The sequence below is a fragment of the Dasypus novemcinctus genome, chromosome 19 (assembly GCF_030445035.2).
Source record: "Dasypus novemcinctus isolate mDasNov1 chromosome 19, mDasNov1.1.hap2, whole genome shotgun sequence".
Classification (NCBI taxonomy): Eukaryota; Metazoa; Chordata; class Mammalia; order Cingulata; family Dasypodidae; genus Dasypus; species Dasypus novemcinctus.
In genome coordinates, this window is record NC_080691.1 from 7,018,546 (window position 1) to 7,041,388 (window position 22,843).

The 22,843-nt window shown below is 45.0% G+C and overlaps 1 protein-coding gene across 12 annotated transcripts in view; it reads right to left on the minus strand.

The window, feature by feature from the left end:
• Positions 1-22,843, minus strand: part of EP400 (E1A binding protein p400) — a 177,958-nt gene that overhangs the window by 98,270 nt on the left and 56,845 nt on the right. For 9 of the 12 annotated variants that reach the window (XM_058281195.2, XM_058281190.2, XM_058281189.2 and 6 more), the window contains 5 exons: positions 17,999-18,089; positions 16,213-16,320; positions 15,311-15,696; positions 12,478-12,774; positions 7,943-8,128 (listed from right to left, as the gene is read on the minus strand). In XM_058281195.2, the coding sequence (XP_058137178.1) occupies positions 7,943-8,128; positions 12,478-12,774; positions 15,311-15,696; positions 16,213-16,320; positions 17,999-18,089 (1,068 nt within the window). The remainder of the gene's footprint in view (positions 1-7,942; positions 8,129-12,477; positions 12,775-15,310; positions 15,697-16,212; positions 16,321-17,998; positions 18,090-22,843) is intronic. The other 3 variants (XM_058281197.2, XM_058281192.2, XM_058281188.1) reach the window with 1 other exon arrangement.

Sequence of the window (22,843 nt, forward strand, 5' to 3'; positions counted from 1 at the left end):
TGCCGCAAGCAAGGAGTGCTGTGCCGCGCAGGGCACCCCTCTGTAGGGGTGCCCCATGCACAAGGAGTGCACCTTGCAAGGAGAGCCACCCTGCATGAAAAAAGTGCAGCCCACTCAGGAGTGGCACCACACATATGGAGAGCTAACACAGCAAGATGACTCAACCACAACCAAAAAAGAGATGCAGTTTCCCAGCGCCGGATAATGCAAACAGAAGCAAAAGAACACAAAGCAAATGGACACAGAGAGCAGACAATGAGGGGGAAGGGGAGAGAAATAAATAAATCTTTAAAACAGAAAACAAAAAACAATGTACATACCTTAATTTAAAAAGACTACGAGGGGACAGTATAAGAAGATGGCGGGGGAGTAAGGTGCTGCTAGATCCAGCTCCTGCTACAGGGCACTTAGTAAATACCCAGAGCTCTCTGGAGCTGCTGAAGCACCTGTTTGGGGGCTCCAGGAGGCCAGAAAAGGATCCTTCAACATCCTTGAAGGAATGAAAGGAGGAGACTGCCCATCTGCAGAGCAGACTCATAAGCAGATCACTCCATGCCTCGGAGGCCAGTGCCCATTCTCCATTGGAGGCATAAGCTGCCTCGGGAGCTGTTCTGCGGTTGGAACTGAAAGTTCCACTTCCCCAAAACAGGGGAGGAAGAGATGGTTGGGCACCAACTTCAGCTACTGACGAGTAAATTCAGTGAGCTAAAGTATAATCCTGAGAACAGCCCAAGTTTGAGGCTGTCCAAGCCAGAAAGGGGCCGGGAGCTGCCATCTTACCTCCGCGCCTGCCAAGAGGGAAAGCGGGGCAGACTGAAAATCACAAAGGTGGTGGGGGCCGGCTTCTTTCCATCTAGGTCTGATTGCAGCTCTGGCCAAGGACCCAGTACCCCCTCCAGCAGGGAGGAAGCTGTGAGGACCTGTGCCAGTCTCTCCGGGAAACTGTCGGCCAAGCTGCGGAGGCTGGGGATTATCCTACTCTGGTGGCATGAGCCACCCCAGGAGCTATTCTGTGGGTGGAACTAGAAGCTCCATTTTCCAAAAACAGGGGAGGATGAGACAGTTGGCTGCCAATTAAGGTTACTGATTGGTAGACTCAGCTAGCTAAGGTATAACCCTGGGAACAGCTGGGGTGTGCATCAACCCAAGTCAGAAAGAGGTTGGTGGCTGCCACTTTGACTCCACCCCTAGCCTGATGGGAACTGGGCTGACTGAAAATCACAGTGACAGTAGGAACCAGTTTCTTAAACCCACATTAGCCTGCAGCCCTAGCCTAGGCTTCATCCCCACCTCTTGCAGGGAAGAGGCTGGTGGGCCCTGCACCAGCCTCTCCAGGTAACTGCAGGTACCTTTGGCTGGCACACACTGAAAAGAGAATGTCTATTGGGGCAACTGTGGTTATCTTGGACCCGCACTGCATATACTGCTGCCCACACCTGCCTGCAGCTCCATCCCTACCCCAGGCAGGGGAGAAAAGGGTGTAAAGCTTCATCAGTCTCTCTGGATCACTACAGTCTAGGCCTGCACGACTTGGATTGTTCCACACAGCTATGACTCTGTACCTACCCCTGGCAAAGAACAAAGTTGGAAGAAGCTTCACTGGTCCCTGGCGCAATGAGGGCAGCTTGAGCCTCACAGCTTATAGCACCAACTACATGCTTGGCTCCTTCTGCACAACATGCAAGAGAGAAAGACCAGGAAGCCCTAAACTAAAGAGAAAAACTGCAGCCAGAATAAATACTCTAGTAAGCCAGATGCCAAGACACCAGCGAAAGATTGCAATCCACACCAAGAAACAGGAAGCTATGGCCCAGTTAAAGGAACAAGCTAAGCCTCCAGATGACATAAAGGAGTTGAGACAACTAATCACAGATGTTCAAACAAATCTCTTTAATAAATTCAGTGAGATGGCTAAAGAGATTAAGGATATTAAGAAAATACTGGATGAGCACAAAGAAGAATTTGAAAGCATACATAGAAAAATAGCAGATCTTATGGGAATGAAAGGTACAATAAATGAAATTTAAAAAGCATTGGAAACATACAATAGCAGATTTGAAGAGGTGCAAGAAAGGACTGGTGAGCTTGAAGAAATGCCTCTGAAAGTGAACATACAAAAGAAGAGATGAAGGAAAGAATGGAAAAAATTGATCAAGGTCTCAGAGAACTAAATGACAGCAAAAGGCGTGCAAACATACATGTCACGGGTGTCCCAGAAGGAGAAGAGAAGTGAAAAGGGGCAGAAGGAATACTTCAGGAAATAATGGTAGACAATTTGCCTACCCTATTGAAGGACATAGATGTCCATGTCCAAGAAGCAAAAAGTACTCCCATCCAAAAAAATCCAAATAGACCAACTCTGAGACACACACACATCAGAATGTCAAATGCCAAAGACAAAGAGAGAATTCTGAGAAAAGCAAGAGAAAAGGAATGCATAACATATGAGGGATATCCAATAAGATTAATTGCTGATTTCTCACCAGAGACCATGGAGGCAAGACGACAGTGGTCTGATATATTTAAGATACTACAAGAGAAAAACTTCTAGCCAAAAATCTTATATCCAGCAAGACTGTCTTTCAAAAATGAGGGTGAGATTAGAATATTCACAGATAAACAGAAATTGGGAGAATTTCTAAGCAAGAGACCAGATTTTCAGGAAATACTAATGGGTGTGCTAGAGCCTGAAAAGAAAAGACAGGAAAGGCCTGGAAGAGAGTCTAGATATGAAGATTATATCAATAAAAATAACTAAAAGTGTCAAAAGAGTGGTGAAAATAAAATATGACAGATAAAACTCAAATAGTCAGGAATAAACTGAACCAATGATATATAGCATTTGTATTCAGAAACCTGCAACTCAATGTTAAAAGAAATGAAAAAAGTCCTAAATAACTGGAAGAACATTCCATGCTCATGGATCGGAAGACTAAATATCATTAAGATGCAAATTTTACTCAGATTGATATACAAATACAAAGCAATCCTAATAAAAATTCCACCAGCATTTAAAAAAAACTGAAAACATAATCATCAAATTCATTTGGAAGGGTAAGGGGTCCTGAATAGCCAGAAACACCATAAAAAGGAAAAGCGAACCCTCATGTTCACACTTTAAATCATATTACCTAGCTATAGTGGTAAAAACAGCATGGTACTAGCATAAAGACAGACACATAGACCAATGAAACCAAACTGATGGTTCAGAAACAGACCCTCTCATGTATGGTCACAAGTGATTTTTGACTAGCCTGTCAAACCCACACAGCTCAGGCAGAACAATTCATTCAACAGATGGTGCTGAAAGAATCTGATATCCATAGGTGAAAGAAGGAAAAAGGACCTCTCTCTCACACCTTATCCAAAAATTAACTCAAAATGGATCAAAAACCTAAAAATAAAAGAACCATAAAACTTCTGGAAAAAATTGTAGGAAAATATCTTCAAGACCTGGTGGTATGGGAAGTGGATGTGGCTCAACTGAAAGAGCATCTGCTTACCACATGAGAGGTCCAGGGTTCAAACCCAGGGCCTCCTGACCTGTGTGGTAAGCTGGCCCACGTGCAGTGTTGATGCGCACAAGGAGTGCCATGGCACACAGGAGTGTCCCCCGTGTAGGGGAGCCTCACACGCAAGGAGTGCGCCCCGTAAGGAGAGCCACCCAACGTGAAAAAAGTCTGTTTTATTTTATTACACACTGCCTATGTTCTCGAGGGATTCTTGTCCCTCACAAATGATCTTAATGGCATCTGGAATGGTGAATAAATGTATTCTTAAATAATAAGATTTGAAAGTCAAAATGACTCCTTGATCCATGGGCTGCAAAACGGAAATTGTATTAACAGGCATGTAAACAACATTAATCTAGAAATCACCTCTATCAAAGCTCCTGGATCATCAAGTACATTTTCAATGAGCAATATATTTTGAAAGGAATTTTTTTTTCCTCTCTGAGCAGTTAAATGTCAACAGTGGGCTTAAAATACTCAGTAAAACATATTATATACAGATATGCTGTGCTGATATTCAGGCTTTGTCTTTTTTGGGGGGAGGATTTTATTTTATTTTTATTACCTTTTTTTTTAAAGATACATAGATCACACAAAATGTTATATTAAAAAATATGAGGTTCCCATACATCCTACTCCCCCCACACCTCCCACTGCTCCCACATCGACAACTTCTTTCATTAGTGTCTTTCAAATGTCATTGCATTTGATGAGTACATTTTGGAGCACTGCTACACAGCACAGATTATAGTGTATGTTGTAGTTTACACTCTCCCCCAGTCCATTTAGTGGGTTATGGCAGGATATATAATGTCCTGCATCTGTCCCTGCAATATCATTGAGGACAACTCCAAGTCCCAGAAATGCCCCATTATCACACCTCTTTTTCCCTCTCCCTGCCTTCAGCAACTCCCATGGCCACTGTCTCCACATCAATGATACAATTTCTTCCATTGCTAGAGTCACAATAATTCTATAGTAGAATACCAGTAAGTCCACTCTAATCCATATTTTATTCCTCCATCCTGAGGAACCTGGGATGGCGATGTCCACTCCATCTCTAAATTGAGAGGGGGCTTAGATCCCACATGGCTGATGGATGGGATTCTCCAGCTTGCAACTGGAGACTCTCTCGGTTCCCTGGTGTGGTGGCTGACCATCCTCACCAACCTGTTAGCTGAGCTGGGTAAGACCAATGAACCGGAGAGTAGGGGTTGCAACTCTGCTGAAGCTCAGGGCCCAGCTGACACATAGACAGTCCAGAGATTCAAGTCTCCTGAGCATACACCAACCCCAGCAACAACCATAGGTTCAGTAAAAGTGACAGAAAAAGTATGCATAGAGAGGTCACATCTGAGTCCAACTCCATCACACTCAGGAGCACAAATTCCAAAGCAGGGCCCACTGGCAAGCCACTGAACTTCAGAGCAACCTGTCATGACCGTAGGACCCAGGTGTCTCCGTAGCCCTCAAGAGCATCCCTAACTGGGATTGTATCTACTTTGGCTGTCTCTGAGATCCTGCTGAGACCTGTGTAAGCGCAATCCCTCTGACGACCTCCCAACTCATTTTGATGTCTCTTAGCCATATAAACTCATTTGTCTTTATGATTTCCCCCTTTTATTCAAGGTCTTTTTCTAGTTGCATCATGAGCTAGTGCTTGGTAGTTGCGGTCACCCCTCGGGCTGAAGTGTGGTTTGCTGGCCTGGCGGGGGAGCAGCCGCGGCAGGCCAAGCCGCTGCCCCCATAATAGGGTGGCTGGTCGGACTCACCGCCACCCCTGAAGGGAGCTCGGCATGGGCGCAGAGTGCCCTCGGGTCTCCCCTTCTCGGCAGCCATGCTTCCGCGGCCGCCCCTCCTCCCAGATGGCGCCACACCATGCCTGTGGGGCGGCACCCTTCTTCTTCTTTCTCCCTGCGCAGGCGCAGGGCGGAAAATTCCAGTCTGCCCTTTTCCCCTCCCCCGACAGCAGCAACAGCCAGGTGTGGGCGGAAAAATCCAGTCTGCCCTCTTCCCTTCCCCCGACAGCAACAACAGCCAGGCGTGGGCGGGAAACTCAAGTCTGCCCTCCACCCCAGCAACAGCAGCCACCAATCCCTAAACCCTGCCCCTTCCCCCAGCAACAGCGACAGCCAATCCCTAACCACCACCCCTCCCCTGTCCAGTACCGCCCACTGACCTTTCGCCGGCAACCAATCAGAACAGGGCGTGGCTTCGACCAATCAGCCTTCCCCAGCCCCTATAAAACTGTTGCCTCTCCCTCAATAAAGTGGACTTGCGTGTTTACCTTGTCTCCGCGGTAGTTCTTCTGCCGTGCGCCCTCCAGTCCTGAGAGCCCCCGACAAGGGCCTGGCCTCCCTTGTCCCCAGTTCGTCGCCTACTTCTCCGGGCGACCTCTTCATCGCCGGCTTTGCCGGGCGACCTCGTCAGCCGAACCACGCAACCCCTTGTGAGACCGATCCCTCGTCTGCTGCCAGACCGACCCCTCGTCCCAAGCGGGACCAACCCCTCGTCCAAAGCTGGACCGACGCCTCGTCCGCAGCCAGACCCCACCTCTACTGACCGAGCAAGCCGCCGCAGTAGTAATCCCTAGGCACCAGGGAGACTCATCCCCGGGCATCATGTCCCACACTGGGGGGAAGGTAATGAATTTACTTGCTGAGTTTGGCTTAGAGAGTGGCCACATTTGAGCAACATAGAGTTTCTCAGGAGATAACTCTTAGGCACCCAGCAGCACCAAACCTAGCTGAAATTTCAAGTACATAGAATTTCACAAAACAACTGAGGGAGTGCTGAGTTCCCATTCTGGGAAATGTCGCACTCCCCATTGGAGTAGCAACAATCCCCCAAACACAAGGGCAAAGACCAGTGAAGAAGGATGGTCCAATGATGGGCCCTTGATACTGATGACTATGCTTATGAGCCTGTGTGCTTGAAATTTCAACCAGGTTTTTCCACTGATAGAGCAAAGGCAGAGTAAAATTAGCATAATTTTTAAGGGCCCCAAGATTTTTGGAATGGTAAATGAGCATTAGTTTTAACTCAAAAAGTTACCAGCTGCATTAGGCCCTAATAAGAAAGTCAGCCTGTCCTTTGAAGCTTTCAAGACAGGCATTAACTTCTCTTTAGCTATGAAAGTTCTAGGTAGCATCTTCTTCCAGTCGAAGGCTAGAATGTTTTTTCTACATTGAAAATCTGTTGTTTCATGTAATCACCTTCATCAGTGATCTTAGATCACTCTGTATAACTTGCTGCAGCTTCTACATCTGCACTTGCTGCTTCATCTTGTACTTTTATGTTATAGAGATGGCTTTTTTGCTTAAGCCTCAAGAACCAACCTCTGCTAGCGGCAAACTTTTCTTCTGCCATGTCTTCACCTCTCTTAGCCTTCAGAGTATTAAAGAGAATTAAGGTTTTGCTTTGGAATAGGGAAGGAATGTTGTGGCTGGTTAGATCTATCCAAACGACTAAAACTTTTTCCATTTTCAGGAATAAGACTTTCACTTTCTCAGCATCCATGTAGTCAATGGAGTAGCACTTTTAATTTCCTTCAGAACTCTTCCTTTGCATTTATGACTTGACTAACTGTTTGGCACAAGAGGCCTAGCTTTCAGCTTATCTCAGCTTTTTTTTTTTTTTTTTTTTTTGAGGGGAATGAACCGCGGACCTTGTATGTAGGAAGCCAGTACTCAACCACTTAGCCACATCAGTTCCCCTGAATTTTTTGGATATTTAAAAATTTATTTGCTTGCTTGTTTGCTTTTTTGTTTTTTTTTTGGAGACACTGGGGACAGAACCCAAGACCTCCCATGTGGGAAGCAGACACTCAACTGCATGAGCCTCATCCATTCCCCCTATATCGGCTTTTGACGTGCCTTTCTCATTTAGCTCAAATATTTCTGGCTTTTTATTTAAAGTGAGAGACACGTCACCCTTCCTTTCACTTGAACACGAGAGGCCACTATAGGATTATTAACTGGCCTAATCTCAATATTGTTGTATCTCAGGGAATAGGGAGGTCCAAGGAGGGGGAGAAGTATGACAGCCAGTTGGTGTAGCAGTCAGAGCACACATTACATTTATTGACTAGGTTCGCCATCTCATTGGGCACATTTCTTGGTGCCCCAATCAATCAGAGTAGTAACATCAAAGATAACTGATCAAAGATCACCGTAACAAGTATAATAAAGCTTGAAACATTGCGAGAATTACCAAAATCTGACAATGAAACACAAAGTGAGCACACACTGCTGGAAAAATGGTGCCAAAAGATGTGTACTGCATAACACAGGATGGACACAAACTTTCAATTTGTAATAAGTAAAACGTGGTATACCCCTATAGCACTGCTTCTATAAAAATGCCTTTTAAATTCTAAACACCACCCAGTAAACATTCAACAACAGTGGTAGCCCGCATTTTAAGCATACCTTCTTAGCAGCAGCCATCTTCCACCTTCTCTCCTGGGCAAAGTCGGTGGCCATCCACTGCATTTCCTCCAGCAAATAGTCCCAGTGAGATTTCGGTCGTGGAGCCTCCTGCAGCTTTGGCAGCCGTCTCACGGACCACAGACCTTCTTTCCTTAAATCTGCTATTCGCTGATGGATTTGATTTTCCTGCCAGGGATGGGAGGTAGGGAATGGGGAGCAATATGTAATTACTAAGTATGTCCCACTAATTCTGACACCAAATATCTGAAACCCTGCTTTGTGAAAGCCTCAGTTAGGTACTGAAGGGGAGAAACAGACCCCAAGGAAGTGAGATTAGCAACAAAGGTAAAAGCTGGGTCCAGGGTCAAGAGAAGTGTAATCTAAAACAAAGTTCTAGCAGAGCAAGTGCAGCTCAATGGATGAGTACCTGCCTCACAAGGTTCCAGGTTTGGGTGATTGAATAAATGAATGAAAGAATGAATGAATGAATAAATACAAAATTCTAGAAGAGTTGAAAGGAAAGAGAGGGCACTTCTCACTGGCAAGTTTGAGAGGAAGCTGAGCTCCGAAGGATGGGAAAGCCAGGAAAGAGGTGCTAATCATGGATTTTCCAAGGGGAACAGAGGACAAGCAAATGCACAGGGGCACAAGGCCCAGAAAGGCCGAAAGCACGAGCCCACGCCTCAAAACAGCAGGGCGTGGGAGGAGGGGCCATCAGTGAGTTGGGGCTTCGTTGTCCTCAAGACAGTCACTAAAGGGAGGTTCTGAAAGGGCAGCCTCGAAAGGGGGATTGCTAAAGGGTGCTCCCTAAAGTAGGGTCTCAAAAGGGTGGTCACTAAAGGGGAGTCCCAGAAGAGGGGTCACTAAAGGGGAGTCCTAAAGAGGGCTTCTCATAGAGCTGTGCTTTCTAAATACACAAACGTAGGAACAATGCCAGCAACTAAAGCGGGGAAAGCCCATGTAATCAGGACCACAACAAAAATATCCACCTTCAAGTCATTTCTTCCCATTTCCTTCCAGTCTGCCCATGCACCCGTCATAATTTAAAAACGTAAACCAATGTGCACACGAGTTCATACTTTGCATTTTTAAAAATTTCACTTAAAAGACTTTTCTTGGAAGGTTCCACAGAGAGGTGAGTCTTGAAGAATGGAAATTATTTAGGGACCTAGAGAAGGGAGGTGTATTTCGGGGAGTGGGGGGATTGTGGCAGCTGGATGGAAAGCAGCACCTCTCAGCACGGAGCGCACACTTCCTACACTGTGTCCTCCCACCCTGTGATCCAGCCTGGTGGCTTTTCTGCTCTTCTTTGCACCCAGGAGCTCACTCAGATCCCAGGAATTAGAGTGCTTGGCACATTTTTCTTCAGAAGTATGACACTGGGAAGTAGCAAGAGACTGGTCAATACAACCAGATTAACTCGGGTCTCAAATATTACAGAACTTGGATTCTCTCCCACTCACAATGGGAAATAACTATGACATCCTCAAAAGAAATAATTTTTAAATGGAAAGCCAGGTCACATTATGTTCCCTGAACACTAATCCCAAAGGTTCCCCAAGAGCTGATCTTCTACCCCCAATGGCTTGCTGGACACCTCCTTCTGTGTCACCCCAAATATCCACACAGACTCACTCAGACCAGGCCTCCATCCGCTCTCCCTGTTGATGCCTGCCACTGCCACTCCTCCCTCGTTTGCCAGGATCGAAAGCACACGGTCTCTCCCCTGACTTCTCCCCTTCCATCATCACCGCCAGGATGACCACTCCTGAGGGATGCTCTCCTCCCAGCTCCTCCAGAGCTGCCAAGGCCTCGCTCACGGCTCCATCCCCAGCCTGGCCCTGCCTCACACTCAGTTCTCTGGCTTCATCAGCTCAACTTCAAAGGACAACAGCAAGACCCTCCTTCTCAGAACACTCAGGAAGCCACAATCCCCGATCTTCATAGCAAATCCAAACCCCTTCTGGAGGTTCACATACTTTTCTCTGCCTTCACTCAGGCCCAGAGGAAAGCTAGAGAACAATCTATACCACAGGGGGCCAAAGCCCAGCTCAGCAGCAGCCTCTGCTCTGTTGCTCATGCCCTGCGCCCTGCCCGTGCCTTTGCTGGTCTGTTCTCCCTCTGTCCGTGCAGGTAAGAAAGAGCACACATGGCAAGAGGGGTGAGGACTAGCTGAGCCAGCACAGGTCAAGGATTCAGAACTGCAGCTGGCACATTGTACATGCACAGTGAACAGTGACCTGCCAGTATTAACATAAATATATTTTAAATGTGTAATACGCAACCAATCAGGTTTGAATTATCTGCAGAGTAGAAGCAAAGTTTTTTTTTCACTTGAGTGCATAACAATACTTATCACATAGGCCTTAAAATATTTTTAAAATATCCAATGAAAATCAGTTAATTGAAACCCTCTGAAATGTCACACAATAACTGTAAAATGAAGAAGGTTCACAGAAATAATAGTCCTGCCTACATCTCAAAAAATTAAAATAAAGACTGAAAGATCCATTGTTTATAACAAAATATTTGCATGGGAAACACACAATGCCTACAATCCATTTCCAGGTCACCTGGAAGAGAGGAACTGATAAAGTAAGAGAAGTGGACTTGGCCCAGTGGTTAGGGCGTCCGCCTACCACATGGGAGGTCCGAGGTTCAAACCCTGGGTCTCCTTGACCCATGTGCAGCTGGCCCATGCACAGTGCTGATGCGCACAAGGAGTGCTGTGCCACGCAGGGGTGTCCCCCACGTAGGGGAGCCTCACACGCAAGGAGTGCGCCCTGTAAGGAGAGCCACCCAGCTCGAAAGAAAGTGCAGCCTGTCCAGGAATGGCACCGCATACGTGAATAGATGACGTAGCAAGATGACACAACAAAAAGAAAGACAAATTCCCATGATGCTGACAACAGAAACAGACAAAGAAGAACACGAAGCAAAATGGACACAGAGAACAGACAACTGGGGGGGAGGGGGGAAAGGGGAGAGAAATTAAAAAAAAAAAAAAAGTAAGACTGCCCTTTGCTGGGAACTGTTAGTACTGAATGACAGGCTTATTAGAATTATCTTTGTAGCTCGATAAATGTTTGGTTTTTTTTTTTTACCATAACAAAGCTAAGCAAGCAAAAAATTCTCTTAGTCACTAATAGATATTTTTTTTTTAAAGATTTATTTATTTATTTAATTCCCCCCCCTCCCCTGGTTGTCTGTTCTTGGTGTCTATTTGCTGCGTCTTGTTTCTTTGTCCGCTTCTGTTGTCGTCAGTGGCACGGGAAGTGTGGGCGGCGCCATTCCTGGGCAGGCTGCACTTTCTTTTCACGCTGGGCGGCTTTCCTCACGGGCGCACTCCTTGCGCGTGGGGCTCCCCTACGCGGGGGACACCCTTGCGTGGCACGGCACTCCTTGCGCGCATCAGCACTGCGCATGGGCCAGCTCCACACGGGTCAAGGAGGCCCGGGGTTTGAACCGCGGACCTCCCATGTGGTAGACGGACGCCCTAACCACTGGGCCAAGTCCGTTTCCCACTAATAGATATTAAGAGCTAGCTCTGGGAGGTGGTGAGTGGGGTACATGAGAAACTCCTATATTTTTTAATGTAGCCTTTGCTATGATCCAAGTATCTTTAAAAAATAAAAGAAAATTTAAAAAAAATTTTTTTTTAAAAAAGAGCTAGCTCTAAACACAGGGGAGAGGAAGCAGAGAAGGCCAACGTGGCTAGAGGCCTTCGGGACGGCCAGTGGTGGGTGGCCTGGGAACCATCGGGCTATGTGGAGTGTCCCGCCCACCCCTCATCTTCTGTACCCTCCTGCCCGACTCCGCAGGCACCAGCCTGACCACTCTGCACTCCTGCCCTACCCCGTCTACTGTAACAACAATCCACAGTGATCAATTTTACCACATGAAAGAATGCTTTTTCCTCATAATCTACTTCCACCAGAAAAGATGAGAATGACTTGGTTGTAATCTTGCTTTCTACTGATCAAAAAAGCACACCCAACTGAAGTGGATGTGGCTCAACTGACAGAGCGTCTGCCTACCACATGGGAGGTCCAGGGTTCGAACCCAGGGCCTCCTGGCCCATGTGGTGAGCTGGCCCATGCGCAGTGCTTATGGGCAAAAGGAGTGCCGTGCCATGCAGGGGTGTCCCTTGCATAGGGGAGCCCCATGCGCAAGGAGCACGCCCAGCATTGAGCTGCCCCGCACAAAAAAAAGGGTAGCCTGCCCAGGAGTGGCACGGCACACAGGGAGAACTGACGCCGCAACATGACGCAACAAAAAGAGACACAGATTCTCAGTGCTGCCGAGAATGCAAGTGGACACAGAAGAACACACAGCGAATGGACACAGAGAACAGACAACCGGGTTTTGGGGGGGGGAGGAGGAGAAAAATAAAATAAATCTTAAAAAAAAAAAATCAGGTGTCCAATTTTAAACTACCACGTCCCTAAAAAGTAAAATCATATATGTATCATAAATTAAGAGTACATTTTACAATTTTCTTAAACCCCTAAAAATGTTTTTTTAAGCATGCTTACCAGGGTTATTTGTTCTGCCAGTGTGTCCTGAGAACTGTCTCGGGACAAGCTGGCAATCTGAGCTGGACTCTGTGGCTTGGGGGCAGGTGGCACAGCTGCCCCCGGGGAACGGGAAGTGAGTGGAGACAGTGGCTTGCTCGCTGCTGAGGACGGTCTGTTCACTGGAGAGGACCGTGCAGGCGAGGGTCCCAGGCCCGAGCCACTCACGGGTGTGACAGACGAGGCGGAGGAGGAAGTGGGCAGAGCCCGCTGGCAGGGCTGGGAGGGGTCTGCAGGTGGTCTCGTCAGCGCCACAGTCTAGGGGCAGAAACAACCGAGGCAGAAGAGAGACCAGAGTTCAGCTGGGCCCACAGTGTCCAGGCAACAGTGACACCGACAGGGACAGATGCAGCCCATTCCTTCCTCTTCATGACAAGTAAGTGAGGAAAGTAAATCACACCCAGAAACCACAGTAAGTAAACGCATAGTCAACAATCCAAAAAAATAAAAATAAAATAAAATAAAGCACTTTACTTCCACAAAATAAACAAAAGCTCCCATTATAAACTGTGCCTTCTCATTCTGCCTTGTGTCTCATGTAAGCTTTTTTTTTTTTCATTGAAAAATGTCAAATGCTCATCTTACGCCTGTACTCTGAAGGGCAAAAACAAACTCTATACGCTTCTTTTGTGGTCAGCTGGCTGTAAAGATAAGAAATCCTCTTCTGAGCTATCCTGAAACCAAAATTGGTAAAATGAAGATGTGGTAAAACTAAAGTAGGGGAGCAGATGTAGCTCAAGAGGTTGAGTGCCTGCTTCCCAAGTACAAGGTCCTGAGTTGAATCCCCAGTATCTCCTAAAAACAAAACAAAAAACACGAAAGGAGACCCCTACCCCCAAAACTGAAGGCTAAATTGAATTCTTACAGAAATTCTGTTGGGGAGCAAGGACAGGAGGAAAGGAGAGAAGCCAGGTACTGCTAACATAGGAACCGTGAGTACTAGTCGATACAAAACAGCATGCTTATAACTCCGAATAGAGGGAAAAGACAGGAACTAAAATACTCTCTCCATCCAAGTCATCACCTTTTATGATGTAAGGTTTCTTTCTTTATATCTAAAGTAATTTCCTCCCACCCGGGGTCAGCAGGACTGTGGTTGGCCATGTGTTTTTGGAAATAAAGTATCAAAACCCAGCCATATCCAGCCACTTACATGTTGTCCCCGGCTGCTTTCATGCTACAACAGCAGAGCTGAGTAGCTGCTACAGAATCTGAATGGCCTGCAAAGCCTAAAATATGTAAGTAATATCTGGCCAACCCCTGCCCTGCCTACCTAAAAGAAACAGGTTTTTATGGATGTAAGGACATCTTAAAATCATTTTCAACAGCTTCTCCTTTGAGTAATACAGGCAAATAAACTAATAACAAATATCATAGTGCTGCTTTAAATCAGTACATGGCTCAATGAGAGAAAGGGTTCAAAACAGTCCTCCTTTCCACAAACCTCTAAAGAAAGACTGCCCTCAAAATGCTCTCATCCTCCACATGGGCAACTGCAAGGCCTAAGCGTGAACCCAGGTACCACCAGGTTCCACACACAGCCTCCCGGACCAGCCACGTGGCCCTGTCAGGCTGCTGACCTGCCTTACCTCAGGGTTCCTCATCTGTAAAATGGGGGTACTAATTCTACCTCACAGGACTGCTGGGAAGATCAAACAATGCTCCCCAGGTTCTCAGCACAGAGCCTAGGACCTTGCAAGTGATGAATGGCAGCTATTATGGATTATTATTATTCCATTTTTATACACTTCACCAAACTTTGTCATAAATCCCAAATAATCACAAAGAAATTGAACTCACAGCTCACCTGGAAAATGCCCTTAATGAGGGAGAAGGCAAAAGAAAGTAGTGATTTCCTGCTTTATTTACAATACGTAGAAATAAATCAAATTATTAAGAACTAAGATGGGAGAAGTAGATGTAGCTCAAGTGGTTGAGCACCTGTTTCCCATGTACAAGGTCTCGGGTTTGATCCCTGGTACTTCCTAAAAACAAAACAAACAAGCCAACTCTCACTGCGCTTCCCATGTATGAGGTCCCAGGTTCAATCCCAGGTACCCTCTTAAAAAAAAACCAACAAAGAGCTAAGATGGGTCATAGAAGTACTTGAAAACCCTACCTACCACCCCCTCAGTGTTCCCCTAATCAGTTCACTCTCATGCTGTAGCATTTCTCTCCCTTTTAGGGACTGAAAACAGTTTATCATCATAATGCCAAAAACACATTTGGTGTAAAATCAAATGAGGGGCCATTTTAAATATTTGAACTGTGTATTGAGTAAAATCAATTGGGGGGAGGGGTTAATATTAAATACTTAAAACAGTGTATCTATCCTGATGAACAAGAACTTATGCTTATAGAGTCTACTGTGTCCCTCCCAAAAAAGTTGTCATTTGGAAGGAAGAGAGTAAAAAGCATGCTTTCTAAGCCTGAGCCCACAAGAGAGTAAAATGGGTTGCTGCCATCTTCCTCGGAGGCAGTGGGCCAACTAGACAAGCTAATGTGCACAGTGACCTCTGCAAGCTCTGCGGTCCAAGGAGGAGACACTTCCTACACTGAGGACCGAAATATTTTAAATAATGGTGATTATCATCATTACAGAGCCAAATAAAATGAAATGCTGCACCTACTTAATTAACTGATTTTTCTGAAGTGGGAGAATGTTAAGAGAAAATTTACGAAGTATAGTATGGCATACCATCCTTTCAATACACAGATGACAATCCACCTCAAACAACATGTGTTCTTTTTTTCATTCCCAAACTAGCAAAACAGACGCATGTCTGTAGAGTACCTGTGGCTGGGATGAAAGCTGACAGACCTGCACCTGGGCCTTCCCAGGCATCGGAGCATGGAGTGCTGGCTGTGGAGGCTGTGGAAGAGGAGCAGGGAGCTGGCTGCATGGGGGGGCAGGGACAGGCACATTTGGTTGCTGCGTCTTCACTGGAATTTGGAGCTGTGTCTGAGTCTCCACCATCTGTGGCTGCTGTGAAAATTGCAGTGCAGATGGGAGGGGTGCAGTGGGGACGCTGGCGGGAGGCAGCCTCCCAGGGAGCTGCGGGGGAGGCGTGTGCAAGCTTGCAGCATTCTGCACAGGAGGCCCCGTGGAAGAATCGTACTGGTGCTGGCTCTGCTTCTGCCCAGTGAGCTGCATGGCCTGAGGAGTGGGAGGCATTCCTCCTGCAAAATAAGAAAAACACCAACGACTCTGATTTTGGGGTTTGGAGGCACTCTACCAAGTAAGAAGGTACTTTTATCCCAATGCTTTGTCATGGACTTAAATCACTTGAGAACCAATTCATACATTCAAAACAGGAAATAGAATTGGTGTGAAATTAGTATTCTATTAGATCTAATGTTATAAGTGAGCACACAAAAAAGGAAAGAAAGGCACCTGAAGTTTGCAAGTTAGCACCAAGCAAGACAAGTATCAACTAACCCAAGGGTGTCCCCCACAGCAGAGCAACCAAGGAAACACAGGAGCAAGCCTGTGCAAGGCATGGGGACAAGGAGATGCACATGACAATGTGTCTCCAGGGGCTTCTTCATCCTGCATTAATTGGGACTTGGAGAAACATCCCAATTTCAGAAATTCTACTTTAAATATACTACCTCGACCATAAAAGTCTTAGTTTAAGATATCTATGACCTCCCTTTTAATCAGCTGAAAGAGCTGGTTCTAATACTAGGTCTTACCTTGTGCTGTCGGCATTAACTGCTGAAGAGGGACTCCCGTATTCACCCCTGGGTGCTGGAAAACTACCCCTGGATGACCCACTTCAAGTCGAGGTCTCTTAGACTGCTCTAGAATAATTTTCAAAAAAGGTGCAGTGTGATGTAAAAATAAAACCACAAAAGTAGTAGAAAAAAAACATGTGAAAGTGTTTATTTTTATAATTTTGAACAGGGAGGCTTTTCCATGCATGAGCCAAAATCCAGAAGCCACAAAGGTAAGACTGATAAATATAATTTCTTTTAATTAAAAATGTGCAAATATTTTTTGAAGCATCATGAAAAGGCACAGGACAAGCAACAAACAAAGACACAGCACTGGCAACACATGCAACAAACAAAAGGCTCAGCTACCAGACGCAATCAGAAAGCTCTTACAAATTAATATGAAAAGTACCAATGGCCAGGTAGGAAAAATGGGCAAAGAACCGGAACAGTGAGTTTAGAGGAACAGGTTCACAATTGGTTAATAAACATGAAAAAATACTGTGCAACCTTATTCAAAATTAAAGAAACCCAAATTAAAACTATCAAATCCATAAGAGCGACAAAAATTAGAAGATTGACTGTACCTAAAAAAATGGCAAAAATGTGAGAGGACCAGAAATTGCTGATGGGAGTGAAAACTGACCCTACCCTATTGGAGGACAATTTAGCAGATTAATTTTCTTTTCTTTTTCTTTTTAGGAGGTACCAGGGATTGAACCCAGGACCGCAGGCACTCAACCTCTGAGCTGAGCTACACCTGCTTCCCCAACAGTATCAATTCTTTCTTTTTTTTTTTAAGATACCAGGGCTTGAAACTGGGACCTTGTATATGGGAAGCCAGCTCTCAAACACTGAGCCACATCAGCTTCCCTAAGTTGGCTTCTCACTCATTTTGCTTGCTTGTTTGTTTTCAGGAGGCACTGGGACCTCCCATGTGGGAGGTGGGTGCTCGACTGCTTGAGTCACATTTGCTTCCAGTATCAAATCTTAACTGTGCATATGCTTGGACCTAGCCACTTCTTTTTTTTACAAATTTCTCCTTAGATATACACACCAGTGTGTAGAAAAAGAGACGAGACTGGATGTTCAAGCCAGCATTGACTGAAGCCGAGAAAAGACAAGTAACCCAAGCAGGGTCATCAAGGGCCTGCCTGGCTACGGAGGTGATGAGGCACTCACAACGGGCGACTGCACAGCAGCCTCAAAAAGCAGGAGGTGCACTGACGTGGAAAGACGTCCACGACAGTCGACTGAGTCTAAAAAACAAGCACACTTTGTGCTATAGTTCTAATCACATCTGAATGCTTTAAAAAGAACATATGTATAACAATGTTTGAGTAAGCATAGAAAAATGTTGATGGTGGCCCAGAACAGACTTCATTTATACACTTCTAAACTGCCTGAGTCTTTTATATAAGAATGTATTAGGCTTATGATTTGGAGAAAAATTCAATTTGAAAATAAAAATGACAACTTTAAAAAGTCAGTGACTTTACATAATCCTATCATAATTACTAAGGCGGCCGGAAATGCACATAGAAAATTCAAAACAGAATGCACTCAACTGATGAACGTCAATGCACGTAAACAGTCACATAAAGATTTTATTTAGTTGATAAGCATCAAAAGAAAACAACTTTCAAAGCAGAAAGACGCTACCCAAGAACAGGGTCCTTCACATTTACTGTTTGGAAATGGGTGTCAGCTGTCTTAAGGGCAGGGCCACCCCCGAGGCACCCTCGGGCCTGGGCTCGGGACCTACCTGCTGGGGGTAATGGCTGCTGCCTCTTAAGAGGGTCCCCTTCTGCAGGGCTTCCAGCCGCTGAGACCAGCTTCCCTGCCAGGGCTTGGTGCTGAAAAACAGTGAAAAAATGAGACTGTGGTCACTCAGGTGCATTTCAAGAATGAAGATAAGCTCAGAGCATCCTAAGTATCCCAAACACTAACCTCAGTCCCATTTAATAAGAGAAATGTTATCTGTATCATGGAGCTTAACATACATATGCAGTGTTCACCTATACACAGTAAATAGTTGAAGGTTCTAACTTACCACCTCTAGAGAGGGGAAAAGAATTGATAAAGGATATCCTATTTTTGTCTTCAATGCAATTTCAAATCAAGGCAAATCCACTGAATCCTTCAGGAACCAATGGCTTTGTGAAATGAAGGCAAAGGGCTGACACCAGGAAACATCAGCATTTGTGCTGTGACTATAGCTCAGTCACCAAATAGCCACATATCGTGGCATATCTTTACACCAAAAACAAACAAAAACAAAACTAAGTAAAAAGAAAGGCTGAATTATGTTTCCATGGAAAATGACACTAAAACCCTAACTAATAACAATTTAAAGGGGATCTTCAAAATGATGTTTCTTTTGCAGTTAATGTTCTAGTTGAAGTACATGTCAAGTGTGTGTGTATGTGTGCATGTGTGTACTTATTATTTAAAATGTTTAAGTAAAAAGCTATTGGAACATTATTTTTAAAAGAAAGAAAATAACCTTCAGTCAGCACAGACTCAACCCATGTCTGCAGACTTAGTCTTTTACACCTACGAACCATCTTGCAATGTCAGTTAATGCTAAGAATTATGTTTCTTAACCATTGCTAGCTGCTAAATTATTTCTTAATGATTCAGTCACATCCACTACCTTAGTGAGGCACTTTATTAATAAATGCAAAAGTTGCAGATGCCCAAACACATGAGAGAATACTGTGCAGCAATTACAAATCATGCTACAGTTTTATTTATTTACACAGGGAAAGGCTTACAAGGTACTAAAAGTAAAAATAAGCTATATCTAGTAAATTTAGCATGACAACACCCTCATTTACATTTGATGAAGGGAGAAAAGAAGGAAGAAAGGGAGAGAGGGACGAACAAAAAAAATGGGAAGAAGGAAAGAAAAGAATGACTGAAAGAGCGACACCCATGTGTGAGTAGTGGTTCTCTCTGGGGGCAGGATTACAGGGAACTTAAAATTCTATTTTTGTGAATGTGTGTTATTCTGAATTTCCAAATGTTCTATAATGAACATGCATCACTTATGTAATTAAAAGGGTTTTATTTAATTAAAAAAATGATAAAGGGATCTGTTTTCAGTAATGGCTAAGAACTTCCTGTCAGATCAAACATATCACTGATAACCATAAACTCTAGATGAAATATTAACAATATTAAAAGACAGGCAGATCTAGGAAGGGAACTGATACTTGCAGGAAGGGAATGGAAACAGGTGAGGCTCCCATTCTCTATGGCATTGGGCATAAGGGCAGGCTCCATCTGTGCTGTATGGAACAAACAAAACTCAGAAAAACACAGTCTCAAAGGCTGAAGAACTGTAGGACAGAAGGCAGGTGACTGCAGCAACTGGAGAGTAAAGGGGAAATCGCCAAAAGAGGACAGCTAGAGAGAGAGAGAATGCTCCCGTATTCTCTCTAAAAAGAGAAAAATCTCTGGCTAACTCCTAAACTACACATACATGGGACAGACTCTAAACTGAAATTGCAGTAGCCAGCTACCACAGGGGAGACAGAGTTTGCAATTTGAGATCAGTCACGTTAACCTACTGCTAAAGCAAAACAATCAATACTCCTCAGAAGACTGTAACAGAATCCAGAGTCTCTACAATGTATTATTAATAATACACAAAATCCAATTTAAAATGACAAAGAAAAAGAAACCATGACCCAAAAGACATCAGTGGACACCAACCTGGGACGACCCAGATATAATGGATTTAGCAAAGACTTTAAAGCAGCTGTAATAGTTATGCTCAAAGAAAAATATGTCTGTTACAAAGGAAAAGAGGAAATAGCAACAGAAAAATAGACATCATAAGAGAAAGAACCAAGCAGAGATTCTAAAACTGAAAAACACAATTTCTGAAACAAAAAATTCTTTGGATAGCCTTAATTTGAATACACATTCTTGAAAAAGAACACAGTTAGTGAACTTGACTTCAAGGCACACTCTAAAGCAACAGTCCTCAGGTAGTGTGATGTCAACTTAAGAATCCAAGGAGTAGCTCAAGGGAGTCAAACAGAGAGCCTGGAAAGACACCCACACTTATACAATCATTTGATTTTCAACAAAGGCTCCAATGGGGAATGGCAAGCCTTTTCAACAAATGGCTCTGGAAAAGTAGACATGCATATGAAAAGAAATTGATAAATTGGACTTCATTAAAATAAACTTCTGCTCATCAAAGGTCACTGACAAAGAAGGCCAAACTCTTTTGACTGACTTCCTGACTGTGGCTACCCTTGTGTTGTTTTACAGAGGACTCAAAACACACAGGTCATAATTATAATTACATCTCCCGATCCAGCCCCATCTGCTCTGTGGAGTACATGGAACCGCCTCCAAGTACCTTATCAATGGTTGACACATTCCAGGTTTTAAGAGTGGTTTTTAGGGAAATGGATGTGGCTCAACCAATAGGACTCCCGCTTACCATATAGGAGGTCCAGGGTTCGATGCCCAGGACCTCCTGGTGAAGGTGAGCTGGCCCACATGCAAGCTGGCCCACACGGAGTACTGGCCCACATATGAATGCAGCCCTGTGCAGGAGTGCCAGCAGATGCAGAAAGCTGGCGCAGCAAAATGACACAACAGGAAACACAGAGGAGAGAAAATAAGAAGACGTAGCAGAACAGGGAGATGAGGTGGCGCAAGAAAGTGATCACTTCTCTCCCACTCTGGAAGGTCCCAGGATCGGTTCCTGGTGCCGTCTAATGAGAATACAAGCAGACACAGAGGAATACAAGCAAACAGACACAGAGAGCAGACAACAGGGGGAATGGGGAGAACGGGGGTGGGGGGTGGGGAGAGGAATAAATGAAAAAATCAAAAATTAAAAATTTTTAAAACATGGTTTTTAGTTTTATCTTATATTGTCTTCATGAGTATTTTATTAAGAAAGATACTAATGTCTTTAAAAGAAAAACTTGGGGGAAGCAGACGTGGCTCAAGTTATTGGGTCCCTTCTACCATATGGGAAACCCCACATTCAGTTCCTGGGGCCTCCCAGTGAAGGCAAGCGGGCTCATGCGGTGAGCTGATGCAACAAAAAAGAGACACAGAGTAAAGACAACTGGAGACAAAACAAACCAGGAAGCTGAGGTGGCTCAAGTGACTGAATGCCTCTCATGTTGGAGGTTCCAGGATTGGTACCTGGTGCCCCCTTAAAGAGAAGACAAGAAGAAGAGACAAAACACAGGAGAACATGCAGGGAATGGACAGAGAGCAGACAGCAAGCGGAGGCGGCAAGGGGCAGGGAATAAATAAAAATAAAAATTTTTTTTTCAAAAATATTTAAAGAAAAACTTAGGAGGCGGATGTCGCTCAGCCAGTTGGACGCCACCTACCACATGGGAGGTCCTAGGTTTGGGTCCCAGTGCCTCCTAAAAGAAGACAACAAGCAGGAGCCACCCCTACCACCACAAGCCAGGCACCATCCCTGCCGCAGTGAGTGGATGCCACAAGCCAGCAGACACTACAGCCCATGGGGAGTGGATGTGGCTCAGGCCACTGGGCACTGACCTCTCATGTGGGAGGTCCTGGGTTCAGCTCTCAGTGCCTCCTGAAGATGGAGAGTAAACAATGAGCACACAGACAAAAGAACTATCTGGGGGGGGGGGGTAGGGATAAAGTAAATAAATAAATCTTTAAAAATAAAAAAGGGGCGGAGCTGAGGTGACACAAGAGATTGAGCACCTCTCTCACTCCGGACCATCCCAGGATCAGTTCCTGGTGCTGCCTAAAGAGAAGACAAGCAGACACAGAAGAACATACAGCGAGTGGACAACGAGAGCAGACAACTGGGGGGGGGGGGGGAGCGGAATAAATAAATCTTTAAAAAGAAAGGCAAACTTGATTTTAATTAAAAATCATTATTAGAACTTTTTAAAAAAAGATTTATTTATTTCTCCCCCCGCCCCCCGTTCCCGCCATTGTCTGCTCTCTGTGTCCATTTGCTCAGTGTTCTTCTGTGTCTCCTTGTATTCTCATTAGGCAGCTCCAGGAACCAATCCTGGGACCTTCCGGAGTGGGAGAGGTGATCACTCTCTTGCGCCACCTCAGCTCCCTGTTCTGCTACGTCTTCTTATTTTCTCTCCTCTGTGCCTCCTGTTGCACCGTCCTGCTGGGCCAGCTCTCCATGCTGGCCGGCACTCCTGCGCAGGGTGGCACTCCTGCATGAGGCAGTACTCCTGTGCAGGGCAGCATTCCTGCGTAGGCTGGCACTCTGCGTGGGTGAGCTCACCACGTGGACCAATTTGTCCTCACCAGGAGGCCCTGGGCATTGAACCCTGGACCGCCTATGTGGTAAACTATTTGAGCCACATCCATTTCCCAATTATTAGAACTCTCGAGGAAAAAAAAGAAGAATTCTCAGAGAAAAGAGACACTCTTTCATGGGAATTTAATTCAGGGTGCCCATTTTAAGAGAGAGAATGACAAAACCAATTTTATCCATGGAAGACAATGTAATTTACTAGAAGTCTAGAAACTACACCCAGAAGAGGAAGAGTTGAAAGAAATAGAAACATACAGCTCACAGAAAAGACAATTTAGGAGATCTGCCACATGAAAGTCTTATCTA